Genomic DNA, 18905 nt, shown 5'->3' on the forward strand with positions numbered 1-18905 from the left:
GTTTGAAGAGTGGAAACCCCCGAGTGATGTATCGCGCACGTCGGATAGGTGATCTGAGTGGAAGGTAAGTACAGTTGATCAAAAAACAGCCTCTCTCATCGGATGTATATCGTATCCCGTACACATGCCCAGTACAAATTATCGCTTTGTATGTGTCTAACCGCAATAAATCAACAACAAGGTCGCAATGTGGCAATACATAGACATAGCTAAGTCTTCTTAAAAGAAAGCAAGATCAACTGACAATCAATTAAGCTCGATTTGTGAAAGCCGGAATACATTCTAATTAGGTATTTCTAATTAACGTGTTTGAAAAAGTATTAGAACTGTAGTGCTTGTTAACGAATTTATAACTGTAACACATGCTACATTAATAAATTACTTACATGGGTTTTATATTCAATGGCACTTATTTTCGTGGAAATGCAATTGCTGCGAAATCCGCGATTGTTAGTACCACGCGAATAAAAAGGCATTTACAGTATTCGCATACAGTTTTCAATCATAGTCTTTCCACTAATGCTTACTTCATTTTTACACCCCCCACACCTCTCCACACTCCTCTGGGGAAAACTGACACAAAAATAATATTAACTGACCTTCATGGCCAGGCTCTCCTGATGTTGTTCCTCTAACTGAACTATCTTCTCCTGATGCTTTGCCTCTAACTGAGTTATCTTCTCCTGATATTGCGTCTCCAGAAGAGTTATCCTCTCCTGGTGATCACTCTCCAGCTGTTTTAGCTTCTCCTGCCAGTGGTTCTGTTGCTCCTGTACAGCGGCCTCTTTCAGTGATGTCACTTCCTGCAGACGCTTCTCACTTTCCTGCTGTAAACAACATTGCAAGGTTCAATTTTAGATATATTTATAATTTGATTTGTGTTGTACTTTGTACTCAAACATACATTTCCCTTAGAAACCATTGGTTATTGCCATGGATTGATTGATTTGACTGATTTGTAGTTAATGCTGTGCTCAAGAATGTTTCACACATGATGGCAGGCAGCTTTATGGCAGGAAGAAACCAGACTGTGAGAAGTAAACAGCTGACTTTCAGCAGGTACCTCACGATCCTTCTGACTCAGTCAAAACAGTGAGAGCTAGATTTGAGTATTCAAAACCATTCCCAAGGGTCTGATAGTCACACTGAGGCACTGCTTTTACCATCTGAGCCAGTGAGGACCTGTTTATGGGTATAGGAAATCAAGCACATTCCACAGGAAATCAAGTACATTCCATAGGTAGTCAAGTACATTCCATTGGTTATCAAGTACATTCCACAGGAAATCAAGTACATTCCATAGGAAATCAAGTACATTCCATAGGAAATCAAGTACATTCCATAGGTAGTCAAGTACATTCCACAGGAAATCAAGTACATTCCATAGGAAATCAAGTACATTCCATAGGTAGTCAAGTACATTCCATAGGTAGTCAAGTACATTCCATAGGTTATCCAGTACATTCCATAGGAAATCAAGTACATTCCATATGAAATCAAGTACATTCCATAGGTAGTCAAGTACATTCCATAGGAAATCAAGCACATTCCATAGGAAATCAAGTACATCCCATAGGTAGTCAAGTACATTCCATAGGTAGTCAAGTAGGTAGTCAAGTACATTCCATAGGTAGTCAAGTACATTCCATAGGAAATCAAGTACATTCCATAGGAAATCAAGTACATTCCACAGGAAATCAAGTACATTCCATAGGTAGTCAAGTACATTCCATAGGAAATCAAGTACATTCCACAGGAAATCAAGTACATTCCATAGGTAGTCAAGTACATTCCATAGGAAATCAAGTACATTCCATAGGTAGTCAAGTACATTCCATAGGTAGTCAAGTACATTCCATAGGAAATCAAGTACATTCCACAGGAAATCAAGTACATTCCGCAGGAAATCAAGTACATTCCATAGGAAATCAAGCACATTCCATAGGAAATCAAGCACATTCCATAGGAAATCAAGTACATTCCATAGGAAATCAAGTACATTCCACAGGAAATCAAGTACATTCCGCAGGAAATCAAGTACATTCCATAGGAAATCAAGCACATTCCATAGGAAATCAAGTACATTCCATAGGTAGTCAAGTACATTCCATAGGAAATCAAGTACATTCCATAGGAAATCAAGTACATTCCATAGGTAGTCAAGTACATTCCATAGGAAATCAAGTACATTCCATAGGTAGTCAAGTACATTCCATAGGAAATCAAGTACATTCCATAGGTAGTCAAGTACATTCCATAGGAAATCAAGTACATTCCATAGGAAATCAAGCACATTCCACAGGAAATCAAGTACATTCCACAGGAAATCAAGTACATTCCATAGGAAATCAAGTACATTCCATAGGTAGTCAAGTACATTCCATAGGTAGTCAAGTACATTCCACAGGAAATCAAGCACATTCCATAGGAAATCAAGCACATTCCGCAGGAAATCAAGTACATTCCACAGGAAATCAAGTACATTCCATAGGAAATCAAGTACATTCCATAGGTAGTCAAGTACATTCCATAGGAAATCAAGTACATTCCATAGGAAATCAAGTACATTCCATAGGTAGTCAAGTACATTCCATAGGTAGTCAAGTGCATTCCACAGGAAATCAAGTACATTCCATATGAAATCAAGTACATTCCATAGGTAGTCAAGTACATTCCATAGGAAATCAAGCACATTCCATAGGAAATCAAAGCACAGGGGGGTTTTTTCACTTTAGCCAAACTTCAACACCTAAACATAAATGCATTTTATTCATCCTGAAACAGCATACAGTGTGCAAGAGTGCCAATATCAATGGCAAACAATAAGAATTGTTTCAGTAACGCCAGGCAATGGATACTATCTAAATGAAAGGAAATGACTGGCCCTGTTTGGAGTTTGTACCTGTAACAGTGTAACAGCTGCTGTTTTGCCCCTGGCCAACTCCTGAACAAGGCTCTCCTTCTCTTGCTCGAGCCTTTCCTCTGCCACTTTCAGTTTCGCTTCCATTTCTGTGACCACCTGTGCTTTTTCGTCTTTCAGACTCTTAATGATGTCTCTGGACTTTTGTAAATGCTCCTGACCTGGTGAGAAAAAATTAGTCTCATATTTATGGTGAAGTCCCAAGATATTGTTTTTTTATTTATTTATTTGATTGGTGTTTTTCGCCGTACTCAATATTATTTCACTTATACAACGACGGCCAGCATAATGGTGGGAGGAAACTGGGCACAGCCATGGCCATCCGCAGGTTGCAGACTTTCCCACGTACCGCCGGAGAGGAAGCCAGCATGAGCTGGACTTCAACTCACAGCGACCGCTCAAGACATTGTGATTCGTAGAATGTATGTAACAGCATTCTACAATACATAGATGTATGTACACATCATTGTGGAACTTCTGAAACAAAGTGTTAATATGTTTGAAAATGTGAGATCACAACTGCCTTGATCTTGTCTTATATTTGTATTAATAAGTCATATTTCCCAACAGTCCATCCTAAACAACAGGTGAACAAGTATGTATGTGTGTATGCTTGCTTGGGATTTTACATCATACAAAAACAACTTTTCAGTAATATGACGATGATGAGTCATTATATACTATGTCTTCTTGTGGCAAGACGAGCCCATGCTGCTAAAGTGCTGCCGTGAATGCAGTATCATGCAGAGAGACATCAGACATAACATCCCACCCAGTCAGAGTATACTGACACCGGGCCAACCAATCTGGTTTCCTTGCTCTAATCTCTCCGTGCTGAGCACCAAGCGAGGCAGCAGCGAGTACCATTTTTGAAGTCAATGGTACAATCCGACCCAGGTTTGATCCCAGATCTCCTGACTTCGAGGCAGACATTCTAACCATTAGACCACTGAACCAGTTATGGAAAGGTAGAAGGCTGGTCACCGTGGTTTCATTGATTAATTAGTTGAGACAGTGAGATACCTTGGCAGAAATGAATGCTCCAGAATAAAGGGGTTAAAATGGGTCAATCTGCAGATCTTCAAGCTGCAAGTTAATCCTTGATCAAGACTTTTTGATACAAGCTATAAATGTATCACACTGAAATGTCATTACAGGAGTGACATCTGAATTCATTTATTTATTTAAACGCCATGCTCAAGAGCTTCTCACTGTCAAATGAATGTATACCAAACTCTGTTCATATGTACACTACATACTAATGCTTCTTGGCATACATTATACGTGGATCCTTGTAATCCCACCACCCCCCATCCCCCATGCCCACCCACCCAGAACAGGGTCCAAACTCTGACCTGACTTCTCCAGCTTCTCCACTTTCTCCTCCAGCTGTTGCTTCTCCTCTGTCACACTCTGTAGGTTACTTCGCAAACTGATCACCTCCTGGTCCTTTGCCTCAATTGCCTCGTGCATCTGCTGTTTTGCCTCTGCCACTGCCAGCTGTTTGTCTGCCTCCAAGTCCTCAATCACAGCCCTCGCTTGTTTTATCTGCCGCCTCAGCTTAGCATTATCCTCGTCAAGGCTGGGTGATGATGGAGCGCCATCCTAAATGGACACCAGATCAATCATATGTGTGGATAACATTTCACAACACACTGTTTACACATACACACTTCCCTCATTTTTACCCACTTCACTACAATGAACAATCTTTTGTCAATGTAACATGGTCGCAAAAGTGTTCACCAAGTCATTGTATATGTACTTACATAACCTACATAAACCACAATTCAGAAAAAATTCTAGGCCTGTGATTGGTAAATCCACCTTACATAAGGTACCGTTTGCGTCAAACAGGCGAGGATATTTTTTCTGCACACCTACGGAGTAATGAAGAGCGTGCCAGCTGAAGGCAACGCTCGCCTACATATCTACGGAGTCAGGGATGCACATGCTGGCAGATAGCAGCACAGGTCAACAATGTACGACTCAAAATGTACAACACCCTTGTAACAATGTACGACACCATGTAAACTGAATTGAAAATGACTAATTAGCAGTTCACCTAAGGCAAGTATTTTCATGCTCTTCATCTCATTGTGTGTGCTGTGATGTCAGTCAAAGCGTCCATGAAAACACAGCAACCGTTGGCTGAACTGATGTTATTACTTTAAGAAAAATTGTCTGATATACACTTCACTGTGATCAGTTGGTTATACCAGCACGTTGCGTGGGTATATAGACTGATATTTCCTCTCAAAGATCAATATTTACACGTCCCTTCAGGGTCATGAAAATATTAATCAATGACGAAATACCCACACAACACAATGTCACAACTTATAATATCCTACTGCAGATTTACCCATTATGATGAGGGAAGGGTTTAAATTAAATTTACTTGGGACTTAATAACCTGCCATCTTTGTAGGAGGAGGAAATAATGGAGCCTGGACTAATCCACCAACCTTTGGCAAATATGTGGAGATATTTCACACATGTGACACCCTTGTATGTCACATTGTTGAATGACAAGACATCTGTAGCAAGCATAATATAAGACTTCATGCAAGTGAGCACTGCCTATCACTTACTGCCACCAACATGACTGGAATAGCTTACCTGGACTTTCTCTACACCTTTCTCCTCTAATTGTTTCTGTAGCAAGGCTTTCTCTGAAGAGAGCTGGGCTATTTTCTCTTTGTGGCTTTTGATAGACTCTTTACAGCGGTTCAGAAGAGCCTCTTGTCGTTTCACCTGAAGCACAATGGGGGTCAACATTAATTTTATGATTTATAAGTAGCTGGTAAACAATGATTTTAGAGATTCAGTATTTATGCTAACACTACAGAAATGAATGGAACAGTAATTTTTCATTTTAGGGCAAATTTGCTATCATTTTATTTATTTTTCACAGAGGAAACCAGGCAGAGCCTGAACATAACATATGACAATGGGTTGATGGCAGACCTTCCCACGTAAGTCCTGAGAGGAAGCCAGCATGAACTAGACTTGAACTGGACCTGGCGCTCTAACCACCTTGGTCACGGTGGCCCCCAAATTTGCTATAATGTAAGTGGAAACAATACTCTGTGATGCCTTATGACAAAGTTGCCTATACCACTGAGTTATCTTCCCATAGACAACATCCAGATGGTGTTACGACAATCTTGGCCAATGGGCCATAACTTCAGGGTAACTGCATCCTACCTTATCTGTTAGGGCAGCCAGGGACCCATCACCACCCCCAGAGTCCCCATCACCATGGTTACCCTTAGTGGAAATCTCATCTGGAATCTCTTTTCCCTCTTTTAACAGTCTGACCTGAAAACAAAAGAAACATACCCTTATTAGGGCATATCATTTTAACTGTTGTTTAACGGGCAAAACAAAACATTTTTAAATGTTACTGGATAGTACAAAAAAAGAGCAAAACTTAAAAATGATCTGATCAGTTGAAAATATGGACTGACACGGAATTTTTCTGCTGAAGACATATATTTGTATCATCGGAAAGCCTTGAAAAAGCAGTTAATTCATAAATACCTCAAGATCTGAGAAAATAAATAGGTGGATTTTCAGTTTTATTTATATTTCATTTTTGGATTTTTTTTAGTGATGGCTCACCAAATATATATATATATATATATCGCCTTGTAAAGATACAGGGTACATGTCAAAAAGGTGATTTTGCTTGGAGCGTGTCGAATAGTCCGGATACACCCGGAGCCCAGTGAACAGTGAGCGCTATGGTGACAAACCCAAGCGTTTTAAACTGATCAGTCTGCACCATTTTGTTTTTCACTGAGATTTTCTTAGTTCAAGCAAACAAAGCATTCATTCATCGATATTTCACTACATTCAGAGATCAGTTTTAGTATTCCAAAAAGAGTGAGATGATTTCGTGCGTTAGCTTCTTGAAATTTCCATGTGGTGTAATATTACAACAAGACTGAAAAAGCCATCCAACCAACTTTTCCCTGAATGACTGGATAGGAATGTTCTGAGCTGTCATTGCCAAACTGCCTTATTAAATGGTTGTAAGAGTTTTGGCTCAAACTAATTTAATTGTATGCTGAATGACATGTCTTCCATGGCTTGTAAATTTATGTTGGTCGAGATCTCTGTTCACTTACACTGCAGCACAAGATTTGATGTCGGCTGGCTGTTAGCCCTAGACATTGTATACATGTATATACAGTGTAGGCATGGTGACACTGCATGGCTTCGCCTGGCCTGTTCAATGCCCCAATTTCTATTCATACCACAAACAAAACAAACGACAAATACACTTTAACAGGCAGGGGTCTCCAGCACAAAGCGATGTTTATAACATGTGTCAGCAGTTAGCAGCAATCACCTTAGCCTACGATCGCTTTGTATTTATTTATTTATTTGATTGGTGTTTTACGGCGTACTCAAGAATATTTCACTTATACCACGGCGGCCAGCATAATGGTGGGTGGGAACTGGGCACAGCCCGGGGGAAACCCACGACCACCCGCAGGTTGCTGTCAGACCTTCCCACGTACGGCCGGAGAGGGAGCCAGCATGAGTTGGACTTGAACTCACAGCGACCGCATTGGTGAGAGACTCCTGGATCATTATGCTGCGCTAGCGCACTAACCGACTGAGCCACGGAGACAATCGCTTTGTACCAGACTTTCCTGGTGATTATTTATAACTACCTGTGTCTGTAAGACCCTGACAAGCTCATCCTTCTCCTCTAACATCAGCCTATAGTTGTCCTCCAGATCTCTCTTGGCCAATTTGTCAAGGTTAGCCTGCTCCTTCAGTTCAGAGATGCGACGAAAGGCTTTATCCTGAGACTGGGTTAATGTATTCTGAAGCAGAATTTACTGATTGTTTAACGTCACACATTAAGAAATTTTTACTTAAACAATGGCGCTAAGTTCTATGGGTCATGAAAACTGGAATGCTTGTAAACCACAGGCCTTTGGCACATTTATGACCACGTTCCCTAACATCTTTAAACTTTAAAGAATGGTTCCTTTATCTTCCAATTTTTGTTATGGTCTTCTGTGTTAAGAAGCAAGGGCAATACATTCTATATATAATGAACTGCATGTACAAACATCAGACAAACCTTTATTTTCTCCTTGTCTTGCTTTAGCTCCTTATAGGCTGCAACAACCTGGGTAAATAAAGACAATATCCATATAAACCTACAATTGTGACAACTACATTTTTAAATTTGACATATTTTAAAGCCAATAATCTCAGAATGAATGAATGATCATGCCTTAATGCCACTTAGGCTATACTGTGGTGATAATAATCTTGGAAGATGTGTTGAAAAGTTCCAATTAAATGGAGTATTAAATGGTGTATTTAATAGTTTTCAGTATTAAAACATTCATCAATTATACCATTCAGTCCTATCAAAAGCTGGTATCTGGGTCTTCTAAAGATTTACCTTCTCTTATGCATGCAAACCTGAAAACTTTTGATTCTTCATTTGTTCTCAGTCAAAAACTCTGAAAGATCATGACATGCTGTATATTCTTACACTGTCACAACTGAATGTTATTCACAATCACAAACAGCACCCTTTTTATAACCTACATCTTTAAAACGTCCCTTATATTTGATGGAGCGCCTTTCCAGTCTCTTGATTACATTGTACAGGTCCTCTTTTGTGTAGCCATCCAGGTTGGAAATCGACTCCTCCATTTCACTCTCCGCTTCTGACGGCAAGTCATAAGAATGATGGGAAAGGTTTAAAGGCGGGAAGAACGGACTTTCGCTGGTGACAGAGCTGATGGATGACTGTCGAGAGTGTGTACGCTGTGGGGTTCCATTGGAGGGAGACATGGGGTCTTCCAGGGGATGGTTCTGAAAATTGTGAATGTCCTCCATTAAATTACCATAATTCCTCAAGAGATTTGATAACACGCATGTTTTGGCCCAGAAGAAGGTTATATGATCTGAACTGGTAATTTGCTTATTTCCTTGAAGTTCATATATGCCCTTATACATTTTAGTTTTCTAAATTTCATGAGACATGTTTTCAAATTCTATCCAAAGTTACACTTAACTGATTGAATGTGTTGAAAATCTTTGCCAGGTATTATTCAGATTTATTATCTATACAAAAGATCCATGATTTATTATCTATATAAAAGATCCACGATGTTATTTACACCTTAGAGTCTTGTTTCATACTGCATAATTTGCTATACTGTAGAACTTCTAGTATTACAGGCTACAATATGCTAAACCACTGACCTGTGGAACGTCATTGACAAAATTTTCTATGTGTAAAATATAGATAAGCATGCCACATTGATGGAAGAAAGTAGTCTTCAAAGAAGGCAAGACTACACGTATGTTCCTCTGAGACCTATCGGCTGCTTACTGTCTACAATGTATCATGTGAGCATGAGAATTTACTTGCAGTGGGACTGAACACAATTAAGTCAGTGAGCTATTATACCACTCCCATGTTAAATTATAAATATTGTTCTAGTGCACTGTGAAAAAGGCAACCCAAAACTTCAAATCTCTTGAGGTATATGCAGCTTTCAACTCGCTGAAAAAGCATATTGATGTGTGTGGTATCAAAATTTCACTGTGACACATAATAGCTACCACACATTTCTGAAAACACCAAAAGTTGTAAAACTTATTTGTCCAGGTTATATATTACTAGGACTTGGTTACTTGCATTACACCACCTTCTCCAATGGCTGTTAAAAATGTCAACCTGGATAAGTATGACAAATCTACTAAAATGTAAATATGTTTAAATACCACATTACTCTTGATGCCTTTAATATTACTTACAAACAATGGAATGTCCACCAACTGCCCAACTTGAGGACCATGTGGTGAGCTGTCAACAGCAGTCTGACTGGATGGCTCCACCTCAGCTGGACTACCGTGTCCAATGAGAGAAGTCGTTCCATCAGGTTGCTGATCTGACTCAGACCCATCCGCTGGGTTTTTGGGCATGTCATCACCTTCTGCTTTATCATCAGACTGAAAAAGCATAACATATTATTTCAGTAAAATAAAACAAAAAACTAAACTATTTATTTAACTAAACTACATTTCAGCTGCCTTATTGACTCACAGATTGTACATATAATGAGCACTTATGAACCTTCTTGATAATGGGATTCCTTTACAAGTAGAATAGAACACAAAATTATATATGCTGACATTCAGAAACAAAATTCCATGACTTTTCAGAACTTCCTTTAAAATTTCCAAAATTCATGACTTTTTTTATGACAATTCATGACGGGAATTTTTTTACGACTATAAGGCATTTCTATGAAGCTGCTTAGAACAGCCTCTCTGTCTTTCTTATGGCTCAACTGGAAGGTAACTCCAGCACTGAAGTCTGATGGATGCTGTTCTCATTTTGAGAATGCCTCTGCAGCATCATGTCAAATCATTTTATTCCAGCAAAATGAGATGCAGTGATTTACAACGAATACAATGCCTAAAGATATTCTTTCTACAATTTGCATTTATTTATTTATTTCATTGGAGTGCTCGAGAGTATATCACTTTTTCAGTCTTACGACAGTGGCTAACAAGATGGGGGGAGGAAAACGGGCAGAGCCTGGGGTAAACCCATGATCATCCACAAGTGCCTGGGCCTGGCAGACCATCCTATGTACAAAAAGAGAAGAAGCCAGCATGAGCTAGACTTGAACACACAGTGATTGCATTGGTGAGATCTTCAAGGCCTAGAGTGCTGCGTTAACATGCTAAGCACATGGCCACTGAGTCCATCGCTTGTAGAATGCATGAAAACTGGAGCAATATTAATCACTTATAATGATGCAGACTGAATACTGATTGATCAGTGGCTAATCTGAACCATCACTGTTCAGTGAACCATCAGATATAGTGAAGCTCAGTGCTCTGACAGCATGCCCACTCAAGTCAGACAAAAAAATAAGGGACTGGAGGCATAGAGCTTTTTGCAATCTGACTGTTTTCCTGAAAAATAACTATGAGGTAAAGTTTATGTTGCTGTTTGACCATGTGGAAGAGGAAATAAAGTCAAATTGCTTTTGTCAAAAAACATCTAAACCGGCGTTCAAAGATAAACAATAGGCAGCAAAATAAACCTCAATGTATCCGGAAGTGCAAGTAGCGAAGTGCACACCTTTCGTATTCTGCAGCCCTGATCGATGGCAACAGTGGATATACTTCCTTAATTTATGCCTGCTCCTAACGGAACAATTCACAAGGACCGATGAAGTTAATGACAAAACAAAATCAACCAAGACATCTGTCACACCTTGCTAACACCGGTCAAATACAACAACAACAACACGGAATTAACCCAAAACATGGACTTACAGTCGTTTTAATGGCACCTCGCAGCGGGGACTGAGCGACCCCTTGCTCTATCTTCTTTCGTAAATTTTTAAACATTTTCAGTTAGATACTTAGAGCGGCCATACAGTCAGAAAACGCATCAACATGCCAGAAATCACTCAAGTTTCACTCGATGTCACTTTCACGTATCCATTTTGACAATTTGCACGTCACTGCGCGTGCTTGACACGTTTCCACACATGCGCACCTCCATCTTCATGGCAGAACAAGCACTGTGAGGAGTTTATATAACAGACAGTTTTTCCCGAAATGCTACACCTTTCTGCGACACGAAAGCAATCAAACACGTGTGTGCAGAACAAATAGTCTGCATGCAGTTTGATTCAATCAAAACCTCAGAAGGATATTTCAGTTAATTGACTGCATGGTTCAGAAACAAGAAATACTCGCAACTGTTCATTTTTTTATTTGCATGAACGTAAACCTGACATTTTAATTGACGTTACTTCCCACATTCGGCAATATATGTATGAAATTCAAGTGATATTTACTACCGCCTTACAAAGTTTAAGAATTCGGATGATTTCAAACCCACACCTACATCTTCACAACCTTCTTCAGAATTATAAATCCTACTGGATACTGTACGAAAGTTAAGTGGGCGAAATGTTACATGTAAATCTTTTGCGGTAAATCCTATGTACAACGTTATTCACAAGATTGTCCACCCACTAATTACCCTTGTGTGCTATTGTTCATATAGCAGGGCATTAGCTGATGTGAACATTTCCATGAAATTATAGACCATGTAATTATACAGCGCGTAAAAGAATGTTTGAAGAAAATAAGGTTTGATGTAAAATTTAATGCTTCCAGCACATAAAACTTTAATTTCGTTATGCCAGACTTAACTATCTATATGATTTCACTGTGGTACGTGTTTGCTGGATTATTGCACTGTGGTATAGATACACGCGACAACTGTTTCATGAATGTTGATGTCTTCCTGATAATATTTAAGTTTCATTTTTGAACATAACCTGACGAAAGGGCAAAGGTCGTGTGCTCTACATCCGGGTATTCAACATGGTGGCGAAATATATTTTGAGGAAGTGTGACCGAAACTGCAAAAATGAAAGACAAAACAACTGCCGGTCGATATGACAAGCTGTGTGCGGACAGTTTTCTTTCGTAATGACGATGGATAACCGACGATTCTTTTTCCCGTTGGGTTTCTCGGACTGTAGGAACAGAAATTTTTCGACAGGACTTGACGGGGGACATTTTTAGAGGAGTGCCCGCCTTTCAGTTCTTTCGCCTGACTAGCTGACTTTTTGTGCACTGCTGTAATTTACAACAACAACAATAGATCGTCTAGAATCTACGTCTTTGTTTTATTGACACAGGAATCATTAAACTGTGAAAATGAGTAGTGCTACAGAGCGTGCGGGACGTCGCCGGCAGACGGCGAGGACGCACACGGCAGAAGATCAAGCCTTGAACCAGATTGCCAAAGAGGTATAGTTTTCTTAACTTAGACTAGAGCAAAACATACGATGTTGCAGACTCAGCTTCAGTCATATAGGTCATGATAATTAATGTCACAGTTTGATATTCAAACCTGTTAAACGATTTGTAAACAAGTGATTTGGCTCTTTATGTTAAGTATCTGCCAGTGACTTCTTGCTGACCATCCTAACCCGAGAGCTATGTGAACTCGATTCCGCTATAATGATTACAAAGAGCTACCTCCTCATTGAATTCTGATGTATGCGCGATAGATTCGTCCTGAATACACATAAAGTACGGCAATTCTGAAAGCTGAAATATTTACGCACATTTTGCCACAGTCGCTGCTTGCCTTTCCATCACCATTCTCCTGTATGTCTTAAATCTTAAATAGGCTCATATTTAGCAGGCTACCGGGGGCTGCATTGTTTTTAAAATCTGTGTCAGTGAGGCCTGCATGAGCAGCAACGGTTGACCTTTCTGTGAGATTTAGAATGGAATGCATGCCGAACATACCACCCCCCCCCCCCTTTTTTTTTTTTTACTGCAAACTTTTTGACAGTTCTCACAAACTCTGGGATCTGTGATTCTACTCCATAGCCTTCAGTCAATTGCAAATTCGTGCCTCCATAGTAACATGGCTTTCTCTCTATCAAAACTGACAGCCAGCTGATCAAAACATAGTGACGTAAAAGGTCAACCACGAATGTGCAGGCAGCAATGAGCCGATTTATTAGATCATGATGTCAACATGACATGTGAGCGTAAGTCACCACTGTGAATAATATTGAATTTACTGGTCGTAAAGGCTACAGAATGTGCAAAAAATTAGCGGAGGAACAGAGAATGTCTTGAATGGTGAATATAATTTATCAGAGTTTTGCCTTGTAAATGCATGTATTGGTTCATTTTTGCACGGATTTTTGGAGTTTCTACACGCTAGGCTGTTCTTAAATACCAATATTTTAACCTGGAAGACTCCTCGGCTGTGATCTTTGCCTATCCTCGTATAAAAGATCACAGCCGAGTGTCAAGTTTCGACTCTAATCCTAGCTCTTCATGTTATCATCATCGCTCACGCTGTAGTGGAACAATACCATGTTCCACTTACTTTGCCTTGAGTAGTGCATGAGTTCTGCAGGCTTCGGGAGCGGTAGATTCAGGATCAGTTTTGGGTTGAGTCACACCTAAGGCTTTAAAAGAAAAGGTTGTAACTTCCTCGCTTGGTGTTCAGCATGAAGGGGATAGTGAAACGACTGGTTGACCCGTATCAGCATAATGGCTCTGGCGGGGCAGCTTACTTGCCTTCGGTGAGTCATCTCAGTGAGGCAGCACTAGGTAAAACAGCAGTGGAAATCTGTCCTGTGACAAGGAGGCACATTACATACACCCTAAGGATTCCTTCGTTGTCATATGACTGAAAAATTTTTAAGTACAATGTTAAACCCCAAGCACACACTCACTCACACACAACCAGGATCATTGTTAAACCCCAAGCACTCACTCACTCTATCACTCACTAACTCACTCATTGGTACAGTATAAAGCTCACTCACTCACTGTGCCCCGCACCAGCTTGAAAATTAGTGGCTTGGTAATGTGTTCAATATTTCAAGTTTTTGGTTTATAATATGTGTGATAAATGTATCGTGCGTTATTATTTTGAGTGAATGTAGCACTGTACATACATATGGCACTATACTTATTACTTGTGTGTGAAAGTTGAAATTACCTTTATAGCTATTTGTGAAAGTTGAAATATCCCTTTAAAGCGATTTGCAAAAGTGTTAACCCTGCAGTACTACGTGTTCATTTACAAGCAGTTAATATACAGCCAAATAATTTTTGTTTAAATCAATGGCAGGGTGTGTTTTTACCCTGTTTCACTGCCATTGTAAGATAGATTTAGGGACCTCTGCCAGACTTAGAAAGGCTAGGGTCTCTGTGGACTAGCCGTAACGCCATTTGTAATGATGAGACAGCTAAAACATTTATAAAGTTCTGTTCTGATATACCTATAATATTGATCAAATAGAAAATCATTTGGCAATGATATACGCTTCACAATACACCGATAAGGTCATGAGAGCTGATTTTTAAATTCTGCTGGTACTAGAGACAGGGCACACAGTGAATAATAGTGAAGAATGAATGAGTGAGTGAGTGAGTGCTTGGGGTTTAACGTCGTACTCAACAATTTTTCAGTCATATGACGACAAAGGAATCATTAGGGTGCATGCACGTGTAATGTGCCTCTTGTTGCAGGATGGCTTTCCACCGCTCTTTTATTTAGTGCTGCTTCAATGAGACGACTTACCGAAGGCAAGTAAGCCGCCCCGCCCGAGCCATTATACTGATACGGGTCAACCAGTCGTTGCACTATCCCCTTCATGCTGAACGCCAAGCGAGGAAGTTACAACTTCCTCTTTTAAAGTCTTAGGTGTGACTCGATCAAGGATTGATCCTGGATCAACCGGTCCCGAAGCGGGCGCTCTACCAACTGTGCTATCCGGGCCGGTGAAGAATGAATGAAAAATGAATTTCTACAGAATAAGAACACAAATAGGTCTTACAATTGTTCCTACTTGTATATGCTTGTGGATTTTATCTTGTACACGCATTTGTCTGTAATTGAGCTAAGAATATGGGAATACAGACTTGTGGAGCAGTGCATCCATTTATGTGACTGCATGTGCAATTATTCCAAACATTTTATCAGTTTTAGAATTAACTTGTGCAGCCAACAAATCTGAATCCTGTTGATAGTTTATAATTGTTATTATATATATCATTGAACCTTTTTATTTACATGAACTAGGATGTAGATAAATTTAAAGATGTTGATTATTTTCTGTGCACCTGCTTTACATATCTAGATGCACATTTTTCCTTAAAAGTTGAATTCAGGCTAGAAAAAAGACGCCTGTGAACCTAAGTGTGCAAATGATAAACACAAAATCAACCAAGTGTGGTGTAACATATAATACATGCATGCTAGACGGCTTATGTTACACTTTTAAACACCATACTATATACATACTGGGAGTCATAAGCCCATGATAGTTCCATGCCATTGACTTGAGTCACTTTCATGGATTCATGGCGAATCGTTTTGTATGACTACACCTGTTTAGAATAGAGGACAAAGCTACTTTAAAAGACATAGCTTACAGTGAGTGTGGTTTTTGATGTCATGCACATGCAACCACATGCTATCTGAAAGGGTAATTTTTACACTGGTTCTTAAACATGGCCATGGCATACATGTATTAATGATCCGGTAAATCATTTCCTCAGACATTTTGTCTTTTAGTGACTCATTCTAGTCTGATGAGTATCTAAAGCTAGTGAGTTTAGAAGAGTTGAATTTTGCAGCGTTTGCAGGTATACCTGCATTTACCTACCCTTGTACTTACTAGTATACGTGCTTTTAGGACTTGCAGATAACTGGGCTGTTAATGTTACTGCATTTTGTGATACACACTGAGAGGAAACTTGAACGGTGGACTGAAAATTTGGTCGATGATTATAAAACCACATACATTACACATTGTCTACTTCAGTGCATTATTGATGCTATAATAAAAGGGGTCAAATGTGTGTTTTCTCATTGAATCATAAAACTTGACAGGAAATGTTCTACAGAAATGTAAAAACTTCAGTTTGCGACTTAACCTGCTTTCATTTCTACGATCAAGCGGATTTTTATCCCATTCTTTTCTGCCTATTGTGTTTGTTTCCATGAAATAACTCTTCCAAATATTGTCAGATAACTTATCATTCTGAACACCCACATCTATAGTAACAACTAACAAAGGCCCGAGGGGCCTCCATGGCTCAGTTGGTTAGCACGCTAGTGCAGCGTAAAGACCCGAAAGCCTCTCATCAATGGGGTTGCTGTGAGTTGAAGTCCACCTCATGCTGGCTTCCTCTTCGGCCGTATGTTGGAAGGTCTGTCAGCAGCCTGAGGATGGTCGTGGGTTTCCCATAGGTTCTGCCCAGTTTCGTCCCACCATTATGCTGGCCGCCATGGTATAAGTGAAATATTCTTGAGTACGGCGTAAAACACCAATCAAAGTAATAAATAAACAAAGGCCCGACAGCATGCTAAAAATGAAAAAGTAATACAGGATGTTCACTGCACGTGTCTGAGCTCTACAAAATCTAATGCTGACTTCTGTGTTAATTTGGACATGATGTACATGTAATCCTGGGTTGAGGAAATGACCCATAACCATGATGAATTCCTCTGAGTGCCATCGTAATCTGTGCGTGGAAATGCAGATAATAGATGAAGCAGTAGCAGAAAACATTAGCTGATTGCTTGCACTAGGTATTCCTTATAAGAGATTTCCCTCTTTGTATAAAATAAACAACAAACGCCAAAAAAAAAAGCAATAAGACCAAACACAAGCAAGGCAGACAAGTACCAAATGCTGAATATCTACGTCTGTTTTTGCTACTTGTCAAAGGTCATTTAATTTATCCCCTACAGATACCCTGGGGAGACAGTACTAAATACATTTAGGTTTGTACCCGTTGGTCTGTCCATTGACGTTTTGGTCTATTTCATCCATTTGAAACAAGTGTATGGCTGTTCTTGTCCTGTTGTGGAGTTTGATATAACTATAACATCTCAAACTGGCACAGGACAGTTGCATGTACATGTATTGCTTTATTCATTGTATAAATATATAGATGAAGCATCAGACCAAATAAGTTTAGCTTTGGCAATATATGTACTTCCTGAATGTCTGTTCTTTCATACCTGGCTTTTGTTCAGGTTACCCTAGTTATATTTGCGAGTATAATGTGCGTGATTATATGCGCAGTAAACATTTGTATTTATGCATGTGACATCAGAATTACATACCAGTGTTACAATGTACATGTAGGTACAGACATTCCTTTTGTGTGGAAATTTGCTGTGTTCAGCACGTGTGCTCTTGACTTCCTTGTTTTACTCAAGATTCAAATTGTCTCTGTACTTACACAGAGAGTAAATGTGATGGTACAGATCAGAAATGTTATGGTACAGATCAGAAATGTGAAGAAATTAAAGCTAGTCTTTTGGGAGCATAGTTGATCAAGCAGATGCAAAGGTACGAGTCTCAAAGCCAAGCATCTGCAGAACACTTTTATCTTTTCCTTCTTGTATTGACTCTTAAAAATTTCCTGAGCAGCTTTGTGTTTTGTGGTTTGTGTTTTTATGCAGGACATCATTCCCTTGACACTGATGCTCCATTTACCAGCTTTAGTTGGAATTTAAATTTCGTGTGGAAATAAGTCATGGCATGCATTCATGCAGTAGGAAAAGGCTCAGAACACCCTAGCTACATGTAATGTATTTCACCCAGTTTGATGTATAAAAATGCACTTTCAGAATCATTTGAAGGCTTTTAAATGATATTTTTTTAGTTTTTCCAATAAGAAATTTTCACAACTTCACAAAGATATTTTAAGTGCTACTTCAGTGACAACGCCATCATGAAAAATTTTCTTACAACGAACATAACTCCACAAATTCATACCAAGAATGTAAACTTAATACAAGTGTGAGCTGTTTTTATGAGGTTTTTATTTTTTTGTGCGCTTTGCATTTTCAGACCAAACTTGTCTGCAGAACATTGTATCAATAACGTGAGGTCACAAGTAGACAGCTGATCAGACTCTCCAGCTCTTCATAGCGCATAATAGAACGCAGTTTAGAGAGAGTTAAGGAATTTGGCATGGTATAACTCGCTTTACTAAACATAAAATGCGATAAAACTAATGTTATTCCTTTACACTAAATGATCTTTTAGGAAACTATAATTTTAGAAGTTTAATTCTAATTTAATTTAGAGTTACTTCAGGCCATTTGAAAAAGACTTGTGCACTGACAAAAACTTGATACATCAACCGACTCTATATGACATACACTATGGTTTCAAATAAAGGTTCTCATTACCTAAGAAGTCCATATAATCTATCATATGTAACCAGAAATAGACTTCATTGCATTGACTCTTTGTCTCAGAGATTCTTTCTTTAGTATTTGCAAAGACAGGGAACTGAGAAGTCCTAGTTCTATCTGGCAGCATAGATCAGGCATAAACACCCACCAAGAAAACAGCAGCTGAATATCTAGGCGGTATTGGCGCTGCACTTCAAA

At 39.3% G+C, this 18905-nt stretch overlaps 2 protein-coding genes across 3 annotated transcripts in view; one reads left to right on the forward strand and one right to left on the reverse strand.

The window, feature by feature from the left end:
- The window catches only part of LOC135477537 (golgin subfamily A member 4-like), a 38474-nt gene extending 27053 nt beyond the window's left edge, over positions 1–11421 (reverse strand). Inside the window, exons 1-10 of the mRNA XM_064757678.1 lie at positions 11264–11421; positions 9728–9922; positions 8507–8776; positions 8028–8075; positions 7609–7764; positions 6131–6244; positions 5543–5677; positions 4276–4525; positions 2903–3081; positions 600–827 (exon numbers count right to left, since the gene is read on the reverse strand). Coding sequence (XP_064613748.1) covers positions 600–827; positions 2903–3081; positions 4276–4525; positions 5543–5677; positions 6131–6244; positions 7609–7764; positions 8028–8075; positions 8507–8776; positions 9728–9922; positions 11264–11338 — 1650 coding nt within the window. The 5' untranslated portion in view covers positions 11339–11421. The remainder of the gene's footprint in view (positions 1–599; positions 828–2902; positions 3082–4275; positions 4526–5542; positions 5678–6130; positions 6245–7608; positions 7765–8027; positions 8076–8506; positions 8777–9727; positions 9923–11263) is intronic.
- Positions 11422–12318: 897 nt separating this feature from the next.
- LOC135477575 (leucine-rich repeat flightless-interacting protein 2-like) overlaps positions 12319–18905 on the forward strand; it is a 47448-nt gene continuing 40861 nt past the window's right edge. For both annotated transcript variants that reach the window (XM_064757722.1, XM_064757723.1), the window contains exon 1: positions 12319–12760. In XM_064757722.1, the coding sequence (XP_064613792.1) occupies positions 12668–12760 (93 nt within the window). In that variant the 5' untranslated portion in view covers positions 12319–12667. The remainder of the gene's footprint in view (positions 12761–18905) is intronic.

This window comes from Liolophura sinensis, chromosome 11 (genome assembly GCF_032854445.1).
Source record: "Liolophura sinensis isolate JHLJ2023 chromosome 11, CUHK_Ljap_v2, whole genome shotgun sequence".
Taxonomy (NCBI): Eukaryota; Metazoa; Mollusca; class Polyplacophora; order Chitonida; family Chitonidae; genus Liolophura; species Liolophura sinensis.